Here is a 15368-nt window from a genome sequence, read left to right as displayed (position 1 = left end):
TAAAGGATAGTAGAATTCCATTCGGAACTTCAGAGAGAGACCTTAAGAGAAAACTCTGACCAGCTTCTTCTGCACTCTGAACACTGAACCTAGTTTACTGACTTCTTGGCACTAAGTCAATTTTCAGGTAAGTGTCTTCCCACCTGACGTGGGTCTCTCTCTCTCTCTTCTTTTTAATGTTTATTTATTTTTTGAGAGACATAGAGCGACAGAGCACAGACGAGGGAGGGGCAGAGAGAGAGGGAGACACAGAATCCAAAGCAGGCTCCAAGCTCCGAGTTGCCAGCACAGAGCCCGATGTGGGGCTCGAACTCACGGACCGTGAGATCGTGACCTGAGCCGAAATTGGACGCTTAACCGACTGAGCCACCCAGGTGCCCCAAACGTGGGTCTCTCTACGCCTTATCAAACAACAGATGAATGTATTAGTTATAAATGACTTAAGTAATAGAAAGCCCAAATTAGAATGGCTCAAATAGGGATTATTTTTCTCGTACGAAGCAGCCTAGAGGTGAACAGATTCAGGTGCAGGCTGAAGTGACTCAAAATTTCCAAACGGAACATGGTGACACCGTCTCTTTTCTCGAGAGAGCAAACAGTCTTCCCAGAAGCCACCTGACCCATTTCTGTTATGCTTCGTTGTCCAGAACCGTGTCACCTAACCATTGCTAGCTGCAAGGATGGCTGGGGAAGGCAGGATTCAGCTCTCCTGGCTTCTCCAGTAAGGAGAAGTGAGGAAGCAGAGGGGAGGCGTGGGTGGAAGCAAGGAGACAGAGATGACCGTGGGTGGGAGTGGAGGTGGTGAGAGTGGCAGGAGTAGGGGAAGACTTGGTAGGTAAAGCTGACCAGGCTCGTCTGATAGTGGGCACGGGGAAGTGTAAAAGAAGAGTCAAAGACGACCCACACGTTTGGGCCCGAACAGCTGAGACCATTTGCACTCACGGAGCTGGGAAACTTGAAGGGGGATCTAGACCAGGAGGGAGCGCCGCGTACCTGGCCTGACAGAGCACAGTTTCGTTTTGTGTTGTTTTGTTTTTCTTGGAGGGAGGACGCATTGTGCCGTGGACACTGACCGTGTTCAGGATTCGACAGTGTGAGTCGGGACATTCTTATGTTCGTGACAGATGAGAAGCTTTTTGTAATACAAACTAAACCACCATTTTCTAACCTTTCAGACGACTCTTTCTGCCTTGGAAAGAGCCAAGGAAAAAGGCGTCTCCTGCTGGCCAAATGAGCTAGGAGTACAGCCGAGGGGCCCTCAGGAGAGTCATGGAACCCCAGAAGCTGGCGAATGTAGGATTTCTGCTGTGTTCCGTGAACTGCCTCTTGTTAGAGACTCTAGCTTCCCCCGCATCACCTGTATCTGCCTCTGAAACACAAGACGCAGCAGGATGGAAACCACGGTCAAGGGGTGTGCTTGCCGTGAGGATGAATCTTCCCATCACCTCCGGAAGACGTAAGACTCATGTCTCAGGTTAGGAAAAGCTGATCTTGTATTGAAAAATAATGTGCACAGGAAAGCAAACTATTGTGGCTTAGTTCAGTTTAGATCAATAAGCACTAACCCACCTATTGTTCCCCAAACCCTTTGCTGAATTGATGAGGTTTGGGGGGTGACAGTGGGGTTCGTGGGGTCCTGAACCGACGGCCAAGAAAGAATTCTTGAAGACGTCTTTGGTGCAAAACGGTGATTTTATTGAAGCACGGGGACAGAACCCATGACAGGAAGAGCTGCCCCGGGACCATGAGGAGAGACTAGTTATATACTATGGGGTTGGGTGAGGTAAAGTCCAGGGGAAGTCTCCAGGGAGAGTTTCACACACTAAAGAAGACTCCCAGGATAGTGGAGGCCTAGCCATTGCCAAGGGGAAGGCTGTTTTTCCCTCCAGCAAAGCATCAGCCTTAACACAGTAGGGAGTTCTGGAGAAACGTTTTACCGGCCAGCCTCAAGTTATTTGCCAATGGGCTGCAGGTTACAAGGAAACTTGGTTCTATCTGCCATTTCCTTCTGCCTTTGTTTCCCCCATCACTATGGAGGGGTGACGGAGACTCAGGGCCTGCAGGACTCTGATCTCTATCAGTTAACCATTTGTTTTTCCCTTTCCTTCGTTCTTGGGCAGCCAGGAGCGCCAGAGGAATATCACACATATCCCACCTGGTTGCGGGGGGTGCTGTTCGTGGCCTGTCAGCTTGCCTTATGTTCCCTCATCAGAATGACACGGATTAGGAGTTCACAGTTGGGCAGCCAAAGCCAGAGATGCCAACCTTCTATGAAATATGTCAGAGGCTACTTGAGGACAAAGGGATCATTCAAGTTGCTTGGCGGGGAGGGGCTAGGGAAGACTTGCTTCCAAAGGCCAGCTTCAGACACAAACACATATACTGCTCAGATCTTTTCACGAAGTGCCCTCATGTACAAGGAGGCGAAGATGATGTTCCTCTGAGGGTACTTTTTAATTTTTTTTCTTAATTTTTACTTATTTTTGAGAGAGAGAGAGTGGGGGAAGAGCAGAAAGAGAGGGACACACAGAATCTGAAGCAGGCTCCAGGCTCCGAGCTGGCAGCAAAGAGCCTGATGCGGGGCTCGAACTCACGAACCAGTTTGATCATGACCTGAGCCAAAGCGGAACGCTTCGTCGACTGAGCCACCCAGGCGCCCCATGGGATACCTTTTTTTTTAATGTATATTCCTTGGATATCTGAGAGGCACCACAGTAAAATCATTAAGTATATGGGCTCTGGGCAACCATAAGAGCATGATATCTGGGACAGCTATGTGAACTTGAACCAGGGTTCAAATCCCAGCGTTATCCCTTACTTGATCTCTCATCAGTGAATGTCTATGCTTTTTCTGCAGAAAATCACAGGTCCTGGCTGAGCAACTTCAGGAATTACTTGCAGGATCACATCAAGAACTCCACACCTTCAGCAGCCATTTTTGCTTTTCTGATCACCGCAACCATGATGGGGATCCTCTGTTGCCTCACGTAAGCTGCTCTGGGATGAAGAGAGGGAAGGGGAGCTTGAGGGAGAGGCGGGAACAATCAAGTTCCCCACCAGCCTGTACAACTATAATTAAGGGAAAGGTTTTTTTTTAATTTTTTTTAATGTTTATTTATTTGAGAGAGAGAGAGAGAGAGAGAGAGACAGAGAGAGAGAGACAGAGCACGAGTGGGGTAGGAGCAGAGAGAGAAGGAGACACAGAATCTGAAGCAGGCTCCAGGCTCTGAGCTGTCAGCACAGGCTCAAATTCACCAGCCGTGAGATCATGACCTAAGCTGAAGTCAGACACCCAGCCGACTGAGCCACCCCAGGCGCCCCTAATTAAGGGAAAGCTTTAAGGAAGGTAATTCTTGTTTCATCCAACCCACTCCATCCATTACCAATGACTTATAGGTGACATTGAATAACCAGTGTTTATAGCTGATCTTTTTTTTTTCTAACTTCATTAACTCCAAATGTCTTTCCCTTTGGTTTAGGAATTATACATGGAAAATATCTAATTACCTATGTGTTCAATTGCCTGAAACTCGGCCACAAAATTTATCTATGTAAATCATATGAAGTCAGAGAGATTTGTGAAATAGTTAACAAAATAAACATAGCTAGGAAAACCTAAATTGTATTAATTGTCTGGTGGGTCAATGCTATGGTGGGAGACAGAGTCCAAGGCGGGGAACCTATGAAAACATGAGATGGGATTAAAAAGGCTTTGCCTGCTAAAGGACTGTTCAAAGTGCATAAACTAATAAAGTGACTGAGGGCAGAGATCGGGTTAAGGGTGTGGCGTCCCTGCCTAAAGCTCCTGATAATCTGAAAAGATCACATGATCAAGAACCCTATCTAGGAAACAACAACCTTGGATATGGTTACGGACACAGAACTGGAGCCAAACAGAAGTCAGCTAGGTTTTCGAGAGGTGCTTATTGCCAAAGAAACCATGAGCCAGAACTAAATGAGCTGTCTGTTGTTTGAGCCTTAAAATTGTATTTGGGCTTCTGACCTTGCATGAGAAGGACACAGGCTTTGGAGTTTCCCAGGGTGGCTCCCCGGCACTTGCTTCAGATGCAGCCACAGTGACTAGTAGGGAGAGCCTCCCAGCAGGTGGGCAGTGGGCCCTGGAGCTTCTCCTGGAAAGGAGACCGGGCCTCATCGGTGTCTGCCCGGCAGGGTTCCGGCGCTACTGCTGAGCCAGAACTCTGTGTGGCGCCCATTATTCCTTTGCCAATGGGCATGTTCATGGTGATTAGACTCTTCCTGCTCCCTCATTGTATTTGGGTTGTGCGGATCAGGAGCAGATAACTTGTTTAACTTAATAAGTCGCTTATACCAAGAAGAAAGAGCTGCACCCAGAATTGAGAGAACCAAGCTTCACCCAGGTACTCTGTACTTCGAGCTGGACACACTGATGAATGAGATTTTGGTCTTGGGGGAACATGGTGCCACAAATCAGGTGTTCTGGAAGCAGTGAGACAGGAATTGGGCGTGCAGGACATTATCAGGGATCAACACCTGTGGAGGGTAGGGGGCGGAAGGGAGAGGTCGAACTGCCTCGCAAGCCCAACGAAGCCTCAGGTGACCCCAACAGAGTCATCTCACATTAGCCTTTATAGAGGCTGTGTGTTGACAACTGTCTCAGCAGCCGGAGAAACAAGGCCGTTCTCAGGGGGGGAACCTGAGTGGCGTATTTCCGTGCGCACCACAGGGTGGGGGCATGGCACGTATGGAAGGGAAAATGAAATCGATTTCGGGTGGCCGGTAACACAGGCTGCGGAAGATGCCGGCAATGTGTTCACCAGGTCTGCTCCTTCTTCCCAAGCACAGAGAAAGGCTGCATTTCCCAAGTAAAGGAAGCCAGGACTCAACTCAAGGTGTATCTGATTGTCTATCTCTTGAAGTAGATGGCTCACCCTGAGGAGAAAACCCAGTAAGCCCTTGCTGGGAACAAGCAAATGGCTAGTGAAAGACACCAGTGAGGACAGTGAGGACAAGAGGGAAAGCAAGATCTAGCAAAACAAAACAAGACATTGATGAAAAAATATAAAAGGAGAGAGGGAAAACAGGATAAACAAAGCCAGCACCATTAAAGAGACTTAGTTGATTTAAAAAACCTTATTTAGGGGTGCCTGGGCGGCTCAAGCATCCGACTTAGGCTCAGATCATGAACTCGCGGTTTGTGAGTTTGAGCCCCACGTCAGGCTGTGTGCTGAGTGTGGAGCCCGCTTAAGATTCTCTCCTCTCTCTCTCTCTCTCTCTCTCTCTCTCTCTCTCTGTCACAGGGCACCTTAGTGGCTCATTCCATTAAGTGTCTGGCTTCAGCTCAAGTCATGATCTCATGGTTCGTGAGTTCGAGCCCCGCATTTGGGCTCTGTGCTGACAGCTGAGAGCCTGGAGCCTGCTTTGGATTCTGTGTCTCCCTCTCTCTGTTCCTCCCCCACTCACGCTCTCTCTCTCTCTCTCTCTCTCTCTCTCAAAAATAAATAAATATTGCACTGTCCCTCTCTTTCTCTCAAAAATAAAGATTAAAAAAATTTTAATAAAAAATAAAATAGTTTAGAGAAAGTAAGATTAAAGGAAAAAACGATATATGCAGGGGACACATAATTAATTTCTTCGTAGAAGACAAGCAAAATAATACAACAGGAAAAGACACTCAAGGTATAATTTGTTTTCATGTTACAGAAATAAAGGAAGATTTGAGTCTATGATCATAAAGGGCACATGAAGCCCCAGGAATAGTAGAATCTCAACAACACTGATTTTTTAAAACTATATTTCACCGTAAGGATTGGAAAGAGTTTCTCTCTGCCTCTTTATCCTCTATACTCACCTATACACCACTAGCTGAAGCTGTAAAGAGGCTTAAACTAGATGCTTTGTTGCCTGAGGAAATCAGAGAACCGTGTATAAGGAAGTTTTTGTGATTGAGCCCTGGGCCTCGGGCTGCGTGCTGATAGCACAGAGCCTGCTTGAGATCCTCTCTCTCCCTCTCTCTCTGCCCCTCCCCCGCTCACGCTGGCTTGCTCTCTCCCTCTCTCCGTCTCAAGGAAATAAGCATAAAGAAGTTTAAAAACCTTACTAAATGTCCATTACCTGGTTAAAGAAACAACTTAAGGATAATCTCGTGGAATCATATTCAGGAAATATTATAGTGGAAAAAGCAGATTATGACAGAGGATATACAATTGAAACCAATTTGTTATTAAAAACTATACGTACAGGGGGAAAAAAGCTTCCAGGGATGTCACCAAAGTATCAGACATGGGTCACCTCCTTGTGCCGGCGAATGGGCGGCTGTGATTAGTTTCCTATTGCAGCTGCTACTGATTTTCACGTTTCTTTTCATCTAACTGCACTTCCCGGGCTTTTCCACAACAAATTGTATTGCTTGATTAGTAAGGTTTTTAAACTTTTTTATGCTTATTTCTTTGAGAGGGAGAGAGGGAGAGAGCAAGCCAGCGTGAGTGGGGGAGGGGCAGAGAGAGAGGGAGAGAGAGGATCTCAAGCAGGCTCCGTGTTGTCAGCACACAGCCCGATGCCCAGGGCTCAATCACAAAAACCGTGAGATCACGACCGGAGCCGAAATCAAGAGTCCGACACTCAACCGACGAAGCCACCCAGGCACCTGTGATTAGTAAGCTTTTTTTCAAATGTTTATTTTTGAGAGAGAGAGAGAAAGCAACAGTACTGAAGCAGGGGGAGAGGGCAGGGAGGGCAGGGAGAGAGAGAATCTCAAGCAGGCTCCGCAGTGACATCACAGAGTCCCGGTGCAGGTCTTGAACACATGAACCATAAGATCGTGGCCGAAGCAGAAATCAAAAGTCGGATGCTTAACTGACTGAGCCACCCAGGCGCCCCTGATTAGTAAGTTTTTTAAAAGATACTTTAACAACAAAAGAAGATGGGTGCCTGGCCGGCTCAGTCATTAGAGCATGCAAGTCTTTGTTTTGGGTTGGTGAATTCCAGCCCCACCTTGGCAATAGAGATGACTCAAAAAGAAAATCTTTATTGTGTTATTATCATTATTTTTTTTTTTTAAAGAGAGACATAACAAGCAGGGGACAGGGGGACAGGGGCAGAGGGAGAAAGATAATCTTTTTTTTTAATGTTTTATTTTTAGTTTTGAGAAAGAGAGAAACAGAGCACATGTGGGGAGGGCAGAGAGACGGAGACACAGAACCCGAAGTAGGCTCCAGGCTCCAAGCTGTCATCACAGAGCCCCATGCGGGGCTCGAACTCACGAGCCGTGACATCATGACCTGAGCCGCAGTCAGACACTTAACCAACTGAGCCACCCAGGTGCCCCAAATAAAACCTTATTTTAATTTTTTTTTTTTTGAAAGAGAGAGAGTGTGTGTACGTGCCATGAGCAGCAAAGGATCAGAAAGAGAGAATCCCAAACAGGTTCTAGGCTCTGAGCTGTCAGCCCACAGCCCGACATGGGGCTCAAACTCAGAAACCATGAGATCATGACCAGAACCGAAGTTGGACATTTAACTGACTGAGCCACCCTGGGACCCCATAACAAAGAGAGAGAGTCTTAAGCAGGCTCCACACTCAGCCCAGAGCCTGATGTGAGGCTCGACCCCATGACCCTGGGATCATGACCTAAGCCAAAATCAAGAGTTGGACACTCAACCGACTGAGCCCCCAGACTCCCTCAGAACACAATCTTTTAAAAAAAGAACCAGAGGTGGAACCTCTGTTCTGTTTCTACTTTTTGAGTGAAAATGATTTCCCAGTGGAAATTCGTGCATACATACATCCAAAAGAAGAAAAGCCACGTGACCATACTTGTACATCTACCTCCAACCTCAACTACACAATTCATCAAAGCATTTTGTCTGAATGAAATCGTGTGGTTCATATTAAAAGAAGGCTTTGTCTAAAATCATATCCCGGGGGGGTGTCCAGCAGCTTAGTCGGTTGAGCCTCCAACTCTTGGTTTGGGCTCAGGTCATGACCTCGAGGTTTGTAAGTTTGAGCCCCACATCGGGCTCTGTGCTGACAGGGTGAAGCCTACTTGGGATTCTCTCTGTCTCTCCTTCTCTCTCTACCCTTTCCCCGCTCTCTCTCTCTCTCTCTCAAAATAAATAAATAAAAACTTTAAAAATCATATTTTGGAAAAGGTAATATAATTACAAAGTAACTCTGTGCAGACCGGGAATTCAAACCTCGTTCATCAGTTTCTCTTCTTTTCCCAGTATTCTTGTAGGTGAACCAGTCCAATGAAGCACTAGAAAGTTCAGTTGGACAACTGTGGTGTTTGGCTTGCTGGATTCTGAGGGAGTGCAGAGTGTGCTATTTGCTTACAGTAAGGAGATACCTGTTGGTTAAAATTAAATTGTCTTCCATGTTTACCTTTGCCTTTATTTTCTCCTTTAAAACATGCGATTGAAAAATGGGAATAGCCTTATTGCCGTTTTGATTATAAAAGTAATACATATTTTATTACAAAGAAAATTTCCTAAAATAAGAAGAAAAAGTACCCGTAATGCCAGTGACCCAGAAATAAATATTGTTAACATCTTGGCACATCTCCTTTCAAACTTTTTTCTATGCTTGTATTACCAGTTTTCCAAAATCTTTTATTTTATTATTTTCTTAACGTTTATTATTTATTTTTGAGAGAGACAGAGAGACAGATTGCTAGAGGGGAGGGGCAGAGAGAGAGAGGGAGACACAGAGTCTGAAGCAGGCTCCAGGCTCTGAGCTGTCAGCACAGAGCCCGATGCAGGGCTTGAACTCATGGACCGCGAGATCATGACCTGAGCCGAAGCCGGATGCTTAACCGACTGAGCCACCCAGCCCTCCCCGCCCTTTTTTTTTTAAAGAAGGATATCCATCATGTCACACAATTTAAGTTTATTTATTTATTTTTGAGAGAAAGCAAGCAGAGGAGGGGCAGAAAGAGAGAGAGAGAGAATCCGAAGCAGGCTCTGTACTGTCAGCACAGAGCCCGACACGGGACTGTAACCCACGTATACAGTGAGATCATGACCTGAGCTGAAACCAAGAGCCAGAGACATTTAGCCGACTGAGCCACTCAGGCACCCCTCCCAAAATCTTTCCTGTGAAACAACAGTTCTGTTTTAATAAATGTTATGAGCTAGGAGGGCTCAATCAATGGCCAACGAAGTTTGAGAGGTGCCAGATTAAACATATTTAAGTATGCTTTTTTAAGATTTTATTTTGAAGCAATCTCTGCAGCCAACATGAGGCTCAAACTCACAACCCCGAGATCAAGAGTGACGCACTCCACCGACTGAGCCAGCCAGGTGCCCGTAAGAGTGTTTCTTTGCTCCAGCACTTCCAAAGGCCTTTTGAAAGGCTAACATGACTCTCCACCAGAGGGTATGATGTGCGGTATTTCCCAAACAAATTTGAACATGGGATTTGTTTTTATGGATTGATCTGCACTCTTTGAGAAATGGATGCGTGTGCACACAGTCACAACCTGGTTTTTTTCACATAGTGTCGGTAAATATATGTCTATACAATTTTAAGTGTCGCATAGTACTCCTTGCCATGGATATGACATAAGTCATGTAACCATTTAGGGTGTTTCTACTTGTTTACTATTGTAATATATACTATAATATGATACTATTTTAAATGTAATGCTGGTAATAGTTGTACAAATTATTAATTTGCTTTTCCCCTTTGCTGTTCTGAGTTTGAAATCATTCATTCGGTGGATACTTACTGAATACATACTGTGACTCAGGCACTGTTCTGGGCAGGTAACAGAACAGACACTAATCCCAGCTCTTGTGGAGCCCTGTGCTGGTGGAGGGATCCAGATCACTCCGGCAAATTGGTGAACCTCCAACAAGACGTGTTCCAGGCACAAGGCGCAAGAGGGTACACATGCTGAGTCAAGAGTACCCCCTCTGCATTCGAAAGCAGCAAAGAAACCAGAGCAAGTGAGGGCAAAGTAGGTCCTTGTGGGCCGTTGGAAGGATCCTGGGGTGATAGGGGAGCCAACAGAAGGTTTGGAGCAGAGAAGGGATATAATTTGATAGACGTTTTATAGCGTCATGTCAGCTGCCATGTTGAGAATATAGGGGGCCAAAGACAGGAGCAGGGAGACCAGTCAGGTGAGAGATGACTTCACTTGGACCCGGGTGGGGAGCAGCGGAGTTGCGCAAAGTGTCAGATGCTGGAGAGGTCGCGAGGGGAGAATCGGGCAGGATTTGATTCCAAGTCAAATGACGTGCGGGAGAGAGGGAGGCTCCCACGGGGCCTCCCAGGCTTCTGACCCCAGCAAGTGAAGGGAAACCTGCTGCAAGTTAGGAATTTCCCGCACGAAAAGAAAGACTGAAGTGGTATTTGACTTGATACTGAGGTGAGATCTAGGGAACCGTCAGCCACAGGCCACCCCGCAGGCCAAGGTGAGCTCGGTTACAGAGGCTGCTGATGAAACCAAAAGGCTGTGCTAGAGGCTAACAGGGGACCAGAGGGCCAAGTGAACAGATTTGGCGTTCCCCTCCCCCTTGGCCCCTCCTCGCCCCCAGGGCAAGCCCTGTCCTGTCTTCTAATCCCACAGCCTCACCTGCTTTCAGACTGTATGTACTCTTCAGGGGGTTTCTCTGTTTACTTGCTTTATGTTCTGAGATTCTGCCACGTCGATGCTTATAGACGTGACTAAGATTTGCACCCGTCCTGTCGAATGGCCTATTGCCTGAGAAGAGCTGGACTCAGCCCATCAACTGTAGAAGGACATTTCTACTGTTTCTGGGGTTCGTTTTCTCTTCTCGACAAAGCTTCTAGAAGAGCATGTCTCATAGTGCGCATGGACAAGAGTGTCTCTACGGAATACAGCCTGTGATTGACTTGCTGGGTCAAAGGGTAAGTGCATGCTGCATCATCAATGCCAGCTTCCCAGAGTGATTGCACGGATTTACACTTCCTGCCAGCGTTAGTGGGAGTATAATGTTCCCATGATCCCACATGCTTCAGCACATGGAATATCAGGAGTCTTCTACCCGGGTAGATGAGAGGTTAGATCATCTTGTGCTCTTACCCTGCATTTCCCTGATAACCGATGAGGCTGAAGCCCTTTCCCTGTCTTTATGGATCATTCGTCTTTCTCTCATATGAAATTCCTGTTAGTGAATTTTGCCCATTTTTCTCATTTGTAGTGTTGTTTACCCATCCGTAGGAATTCTTGATATATTCTGTATACCATTGTTTTGAATGTGATTGAAGTGAAAATGCCTTCTCCCAGCTAGAAGATTCGATTTTCACTCTTGCTAGGATGCATTTTCAAGAGGATGTATTTGCTTGAAGGTAGACAAATTCGCCCATCACTTTCTTCTAAGAAATCCTTTTCTATCCCCATGTCATAAAGGAAGTCTCCTGCATTCCAAAAGTTTTGCACGTTTGCCTTTCACATTTAAGTCCTTAAACTACTCCAATTAATTTTCGTAGGGTGTGAGACCGAGTTCAATTTTATTTTCTTACTATTGTGAGAAGCTATACTTTTCCACTCTTGAACCTTGAACTGAATTTCGGTGCCTAAAGGCAGTTCTCGGAATTGAGAGAAGCAGATACCTGCAATAAATTCCAAGAAGCAATAAATTCCAAGGAGCAGACCCAGATTCTGAGCACCGAGCACCCCTGAACCGGAACCGGCCGCCCAGGAAAGCCTGTGAGGCCGGCTTTTCTCTGAGTCAGCTGACTCGGTCGGGGGTACTTTTCCACCCTGAGCCTCCATCAAAACTCTAACTAAATTTTGCTGGAGGAGTCACCCTCTCTGAAGTTCTTCTGACTGCGGTATTTTGGATAAAGTGTTAGTTTTCACGTCTAACAAGTCGCAGTTTTCATTCTGATAATATGCATCCCCGATATGCCCAGTACTACCTAGTGCTAGTCTGCACTTTCCCTACGGCTCTACCTGTTAGGGTCTTGGAACTGCATTGGATCTATAGGCCGACGGAACCTTCCAAACCGTGAATATGACTCAGCTCTCCATTTTGTAGCTCTTCTTTAATGGATTCCAATAGACTCCTGTAATTCTGGCTACACGATATACAGTTACATTTATTCCTAGATATTTTTCATTTTACATGTCACACTGAACGGCATCTCTTAAAATTATATTTTCTTTTTTGAATGTTTATTTATTTAGAGAGAGAGGGGAAATAGGGAGCAGGTGGGAGAAGGGTAGAGAGAAGGAGAGAGAGAATCCTAAGCAGGCTCCGCGCTGTCAGCGCAGAGCCCGACGCGGAGCAAATTATATTTTCTGTGTGTTGTTGGTGTATAGAAGTGTGATTGATTTCTGTGTAATGACTGTAGCCAGCAACCTTACTAATACCACTTATTAATTTTAATAATTTATTATAGATTTTTAAATATTTTACAAAGACAATAAAATATCTGCAGACGGTGACAATTTTGTTTCTTCTTTTCCAATCTTTATAGCTTTTATACTTTTATTTTTACCTGACTCTGCTGGATACGACTTGCAATACAAAATCTTAAAGGAAACACATTTAGCTTTTTACCACTAAGTATATTTCTTGTAGATTTTTTACCAATAACTTTTTTTAATGGAAGATTTTTTAAATGGCTATTTTATTTATTTTGAGAGGCAGAGAGAGAGGGAGAGAGCTCAAGTAGGGGAGGGGCAGAGAGAACCCCAAGCAGGCTAGGGGAACCATGAAATCATGACCTGAGCTGAAATCAAGAGTCAGACACTTAACCGACTGAGCCACTCACGTGCCTTACAAATAATTTTTAAAGATCAGGTTAAGGATGCTCCCATCTATGCCTAGTTTGTTAAAAGTTTGTTTTTTACTACCAAGAATAGATGTTGACTTCAATTGAATATTTTTCATCTACTGAGATAGATAATAGGATTTTCCCATTAATATGTTAACATGATAAATTTGGGTTAATACATTTTCTTTTTTTTTTTCTTGATTAATACATTTTCTACCATTAAGCTAATCTTGAATTCAAATACTGAAGGTTTGGGACCAATTTGGTTATGTGCAGTTTCTGCCAGATCGCACCCCCTGGGGCCTTTTCTTGTTTGTGTGTAGTGATTTTTTGTATTTTACTGTGAGCTGCAGGGGCAAACTGTACTGACAAATTCTCAAGGGAGAATTTTTGTTTAGCCTCTTGTGGTAGGCACAATTAGTAGTCCTGCAGAAAATAGATTAGTGGTCGCCAAGGGCCAAGGACCAGGGGGCTGGGGAGTGACTGCTAATGGGGCTGAGGCTTCCTTTGAGCATGATGAAAATGTTCTGGAATGAGAGAGTGGTGATGGTTCTACTAAAAAACACTGACTTGTTCACTTTGAATGGGTGAATTTTATCCCATCTTGGGCTAGTCCTCAGAGGAGGCCTGCTTCATGGGGAGGTGGGGAAAAGGAAGCCTGGTTTGGCTCAGAAGAAGTGAGGCCATGTGTACTGTGGTTTCTCTACCCAGACGAATGAGGCAACTCTAGTTCTGAATATATTCTCTGTGCATAAAGGAAGGTCTGGACGGTTCCAGAGCAAACTGGGGAGGGTTGCTCCCTCTGGAGAGTGGGAATCAATGAAGGGTGAGTGCAACTGCTGGCTAAGAGGTCGGACGCATGTCCAATTGTAAGACAGCGCTTTCCTCACTAGTGGTACCAGTTTTGACTCCCAGCAGCAATGTTCAAGAACTCACATGGACTCATATCGGCTCTAACACTTGATATGGTAAGACTTTCTCAATTTTGATAACTGAGTGGGCATACAGTGAAGTCTTGACTTGCATCTATCTCCCTGGTCACTAACGAACTTGAACATCTGTTTGTATGTTTATTGATCATATGTATTTCTCCATATGTGAGATGTTTATTTCCTGTTTTTTACCCATTTGTCTACTGGATTATTTTACTCTTTTAAAGACTTTATTTTTAAGTAATCTCTACCCCCAACGTGGGGCTGAATCTCACAATCCCAAGATCAAGAATCACGTGCTCTACTGACTGAGCCAGCCAGGTGCCCCTCTACTGCCTTTTTAAATACTGTTAATTTATAGTCCTTTATGTATTTATAACAGGAACTGTTTGTCATTTGCCTATACTCAAAATACTTTCTCTCAATGCACATGTGGTCTTTTTTGCTTTTTGGTTTGTTTTTTGACAAGTAAAAGTTCTTACTGTTAACAAAGTCAAACTTATCAGCGTTCTGTTTTATAGTCAGTCGTTTGTCCGCATTGTTTAAGAAATCTTTTCCTATCCCCCAAAGTAAGAGTTCTTTGCTGATGTTTTGTTTCAAGAGCTTTTTGACATTTAAGCGTGTTTTTGACATTTAAATTCTTAATCCATCTGGAATAGAATGTTTTTGCAGGAAGAAGGCTCTAATTTTATCTCTTTCAATATAAATAACCATTTTCCAGCTACAGTTAATGAAAGTCTTTCTTGAGTTACCTAACACGCCAAGTGCATCGTATACCACAGTTGTACACGTGCAGGGTGTGTCTGCGTTCTGTAATGTATTGCGTTGCTCAGTTAGTATATCCCTGCACAAGTATCATACCCTTAATTTCGATAGCACCCTCTTTCCTTGTCCGTCTCTGTCTCTGTGTCTCTCAGCTTTCTATACTTCCTTTAGGGTAATCTTGGGGAAGCTTTCTATACTTCCTTTAGGGTAATCTTGGGGAAGGGAGCCATCAATCATGTGATCTCAGCCTCTTAACAGAGAAAACTGCGTAATGTCCAAAGTCTTCCGTTGGACTTTCTCCTCGTGGCTATATGGTACTGGAAGGTCCGCATAAGATTATATAGAGCAATGAACTGCTTATAATAGTGTGAGGTTACTAGCCTCGGGAAAAGGGGACCAGGTTTGGGTCAGGTAAAGGTATCTATGGATGTAGACAGCCCTGAGCCCTGTAAGCCCAGTCAATGTTTTGTTCAGAAACCCTTCCATGATTTAGACTGCTGCTTTAACGCCACCAAAGCATTAGGATGCTAAGGAATCCTGTTCTAGGATTCCTAAGGAATGTCGGTTCCCTTTACTTCCACTGATCCCTCAAAATTTTTGTGGCATTAAGAGTAGAAGATGTGGCGTAAGACAAGTAAAAACAGTTTGCTGTTCGGGGCAATCAGGCCTCCCATCACCGAACTGCAGCCAGCAATGTAAATGACAGGGTACCGGCAGCCCAGGAGCCTTAAAGGCATTTTCGCAACGCGCTGGGCCCGCAGAGATTTCTGGGTAGAGCCCGGAGTCGGAGCGACGGCTTCCTTCCAGTCCCCACCGATTCGGCCAGGGCTGTGGGCGGAGCCGGTGGGCCCTCCGCCGGGAGGGCGCGGTCTGCTGGGTTCCTGACGGCCCCTCTGGGTTCAGCCTCGAGGTGGGCCGGGGGCGGGGCCAGGTCAGGGGCGGGGC

General features: G+C 45.3%; 1 protein-coding gene across 1 annotated transcript; it reads left to right on the top strand.

Moving 5' to 3' along the window:
* The first annotated feature begins 8 nt into the window (after positions 1-8).
* Positions 9-12234, top strand: SMIM9 (small integral membrane protein 9). Its single transcript, XM_027053178.2, has 4 exons — positions 9-127; positions 1176-1474; positions 2858-2987; positions 8205-12234. The coding sequence occupies exons 2-4, from the start codon at positions 1270-1272 to the stop codon at positions 8230-8232; spliced, it is 363 nt and encodes a 120-aa protein (XP_026908979.2). The 5' UTR covers positions 9-127; positions 1176-1269; the 3' UTR covers positions 8233-12234.
* Positions 12235-15368: the final 3134 nt, after the last annotated feature.

The sequence above is a fragment of the Acinonyx jubatus genome, chromosome X (assembly GCF_027475565.1).
Source record: "Acinonyx jubatus isolate Ajub_Pintada_27869175 chromosome X, VMU_Ajub_asm_v1.0, whole genome shotgun sequence".
Classification (NCBI taxonomy): domain Eukaryota; kingdom Metazoa; phylum Chordata; class Mammalia; order Carnivora; family Felidae; genus Acinonyx; species Acinonyx jubatus.
The sequence above is the reverse complement of the archived record's forward strand: the minus strand, read 5'-3'. Positions and strand labels throughout refer to the sequence as shown.

Excerpts from the sequence above, each read along its gene's own strand:
- SMIM9 (XM_027053178.2), top strand. The coding sequence starts at position 1,270 with ATGGAACCCCAGAAGCTGGCGAATGTAGGATTTCTGCTGTGTTCCGTG. Across the intron at positions 1,475-2,857 it reads ACGTAAGACTCATGTCTCAG|AAAATCACAGGTCCTGGCTG; the intron begins GTTAGGAAAAGC and ends CTTTTTCTGCAG. Across the intron at positions 2,988-8,204 it reads GGGATCCTCTGTTGCCTCAC|TATTCTTGTAGGTGAACCAG; the intron begins GTAAGCTGCTCT and ends TTCTTTTCCCAG.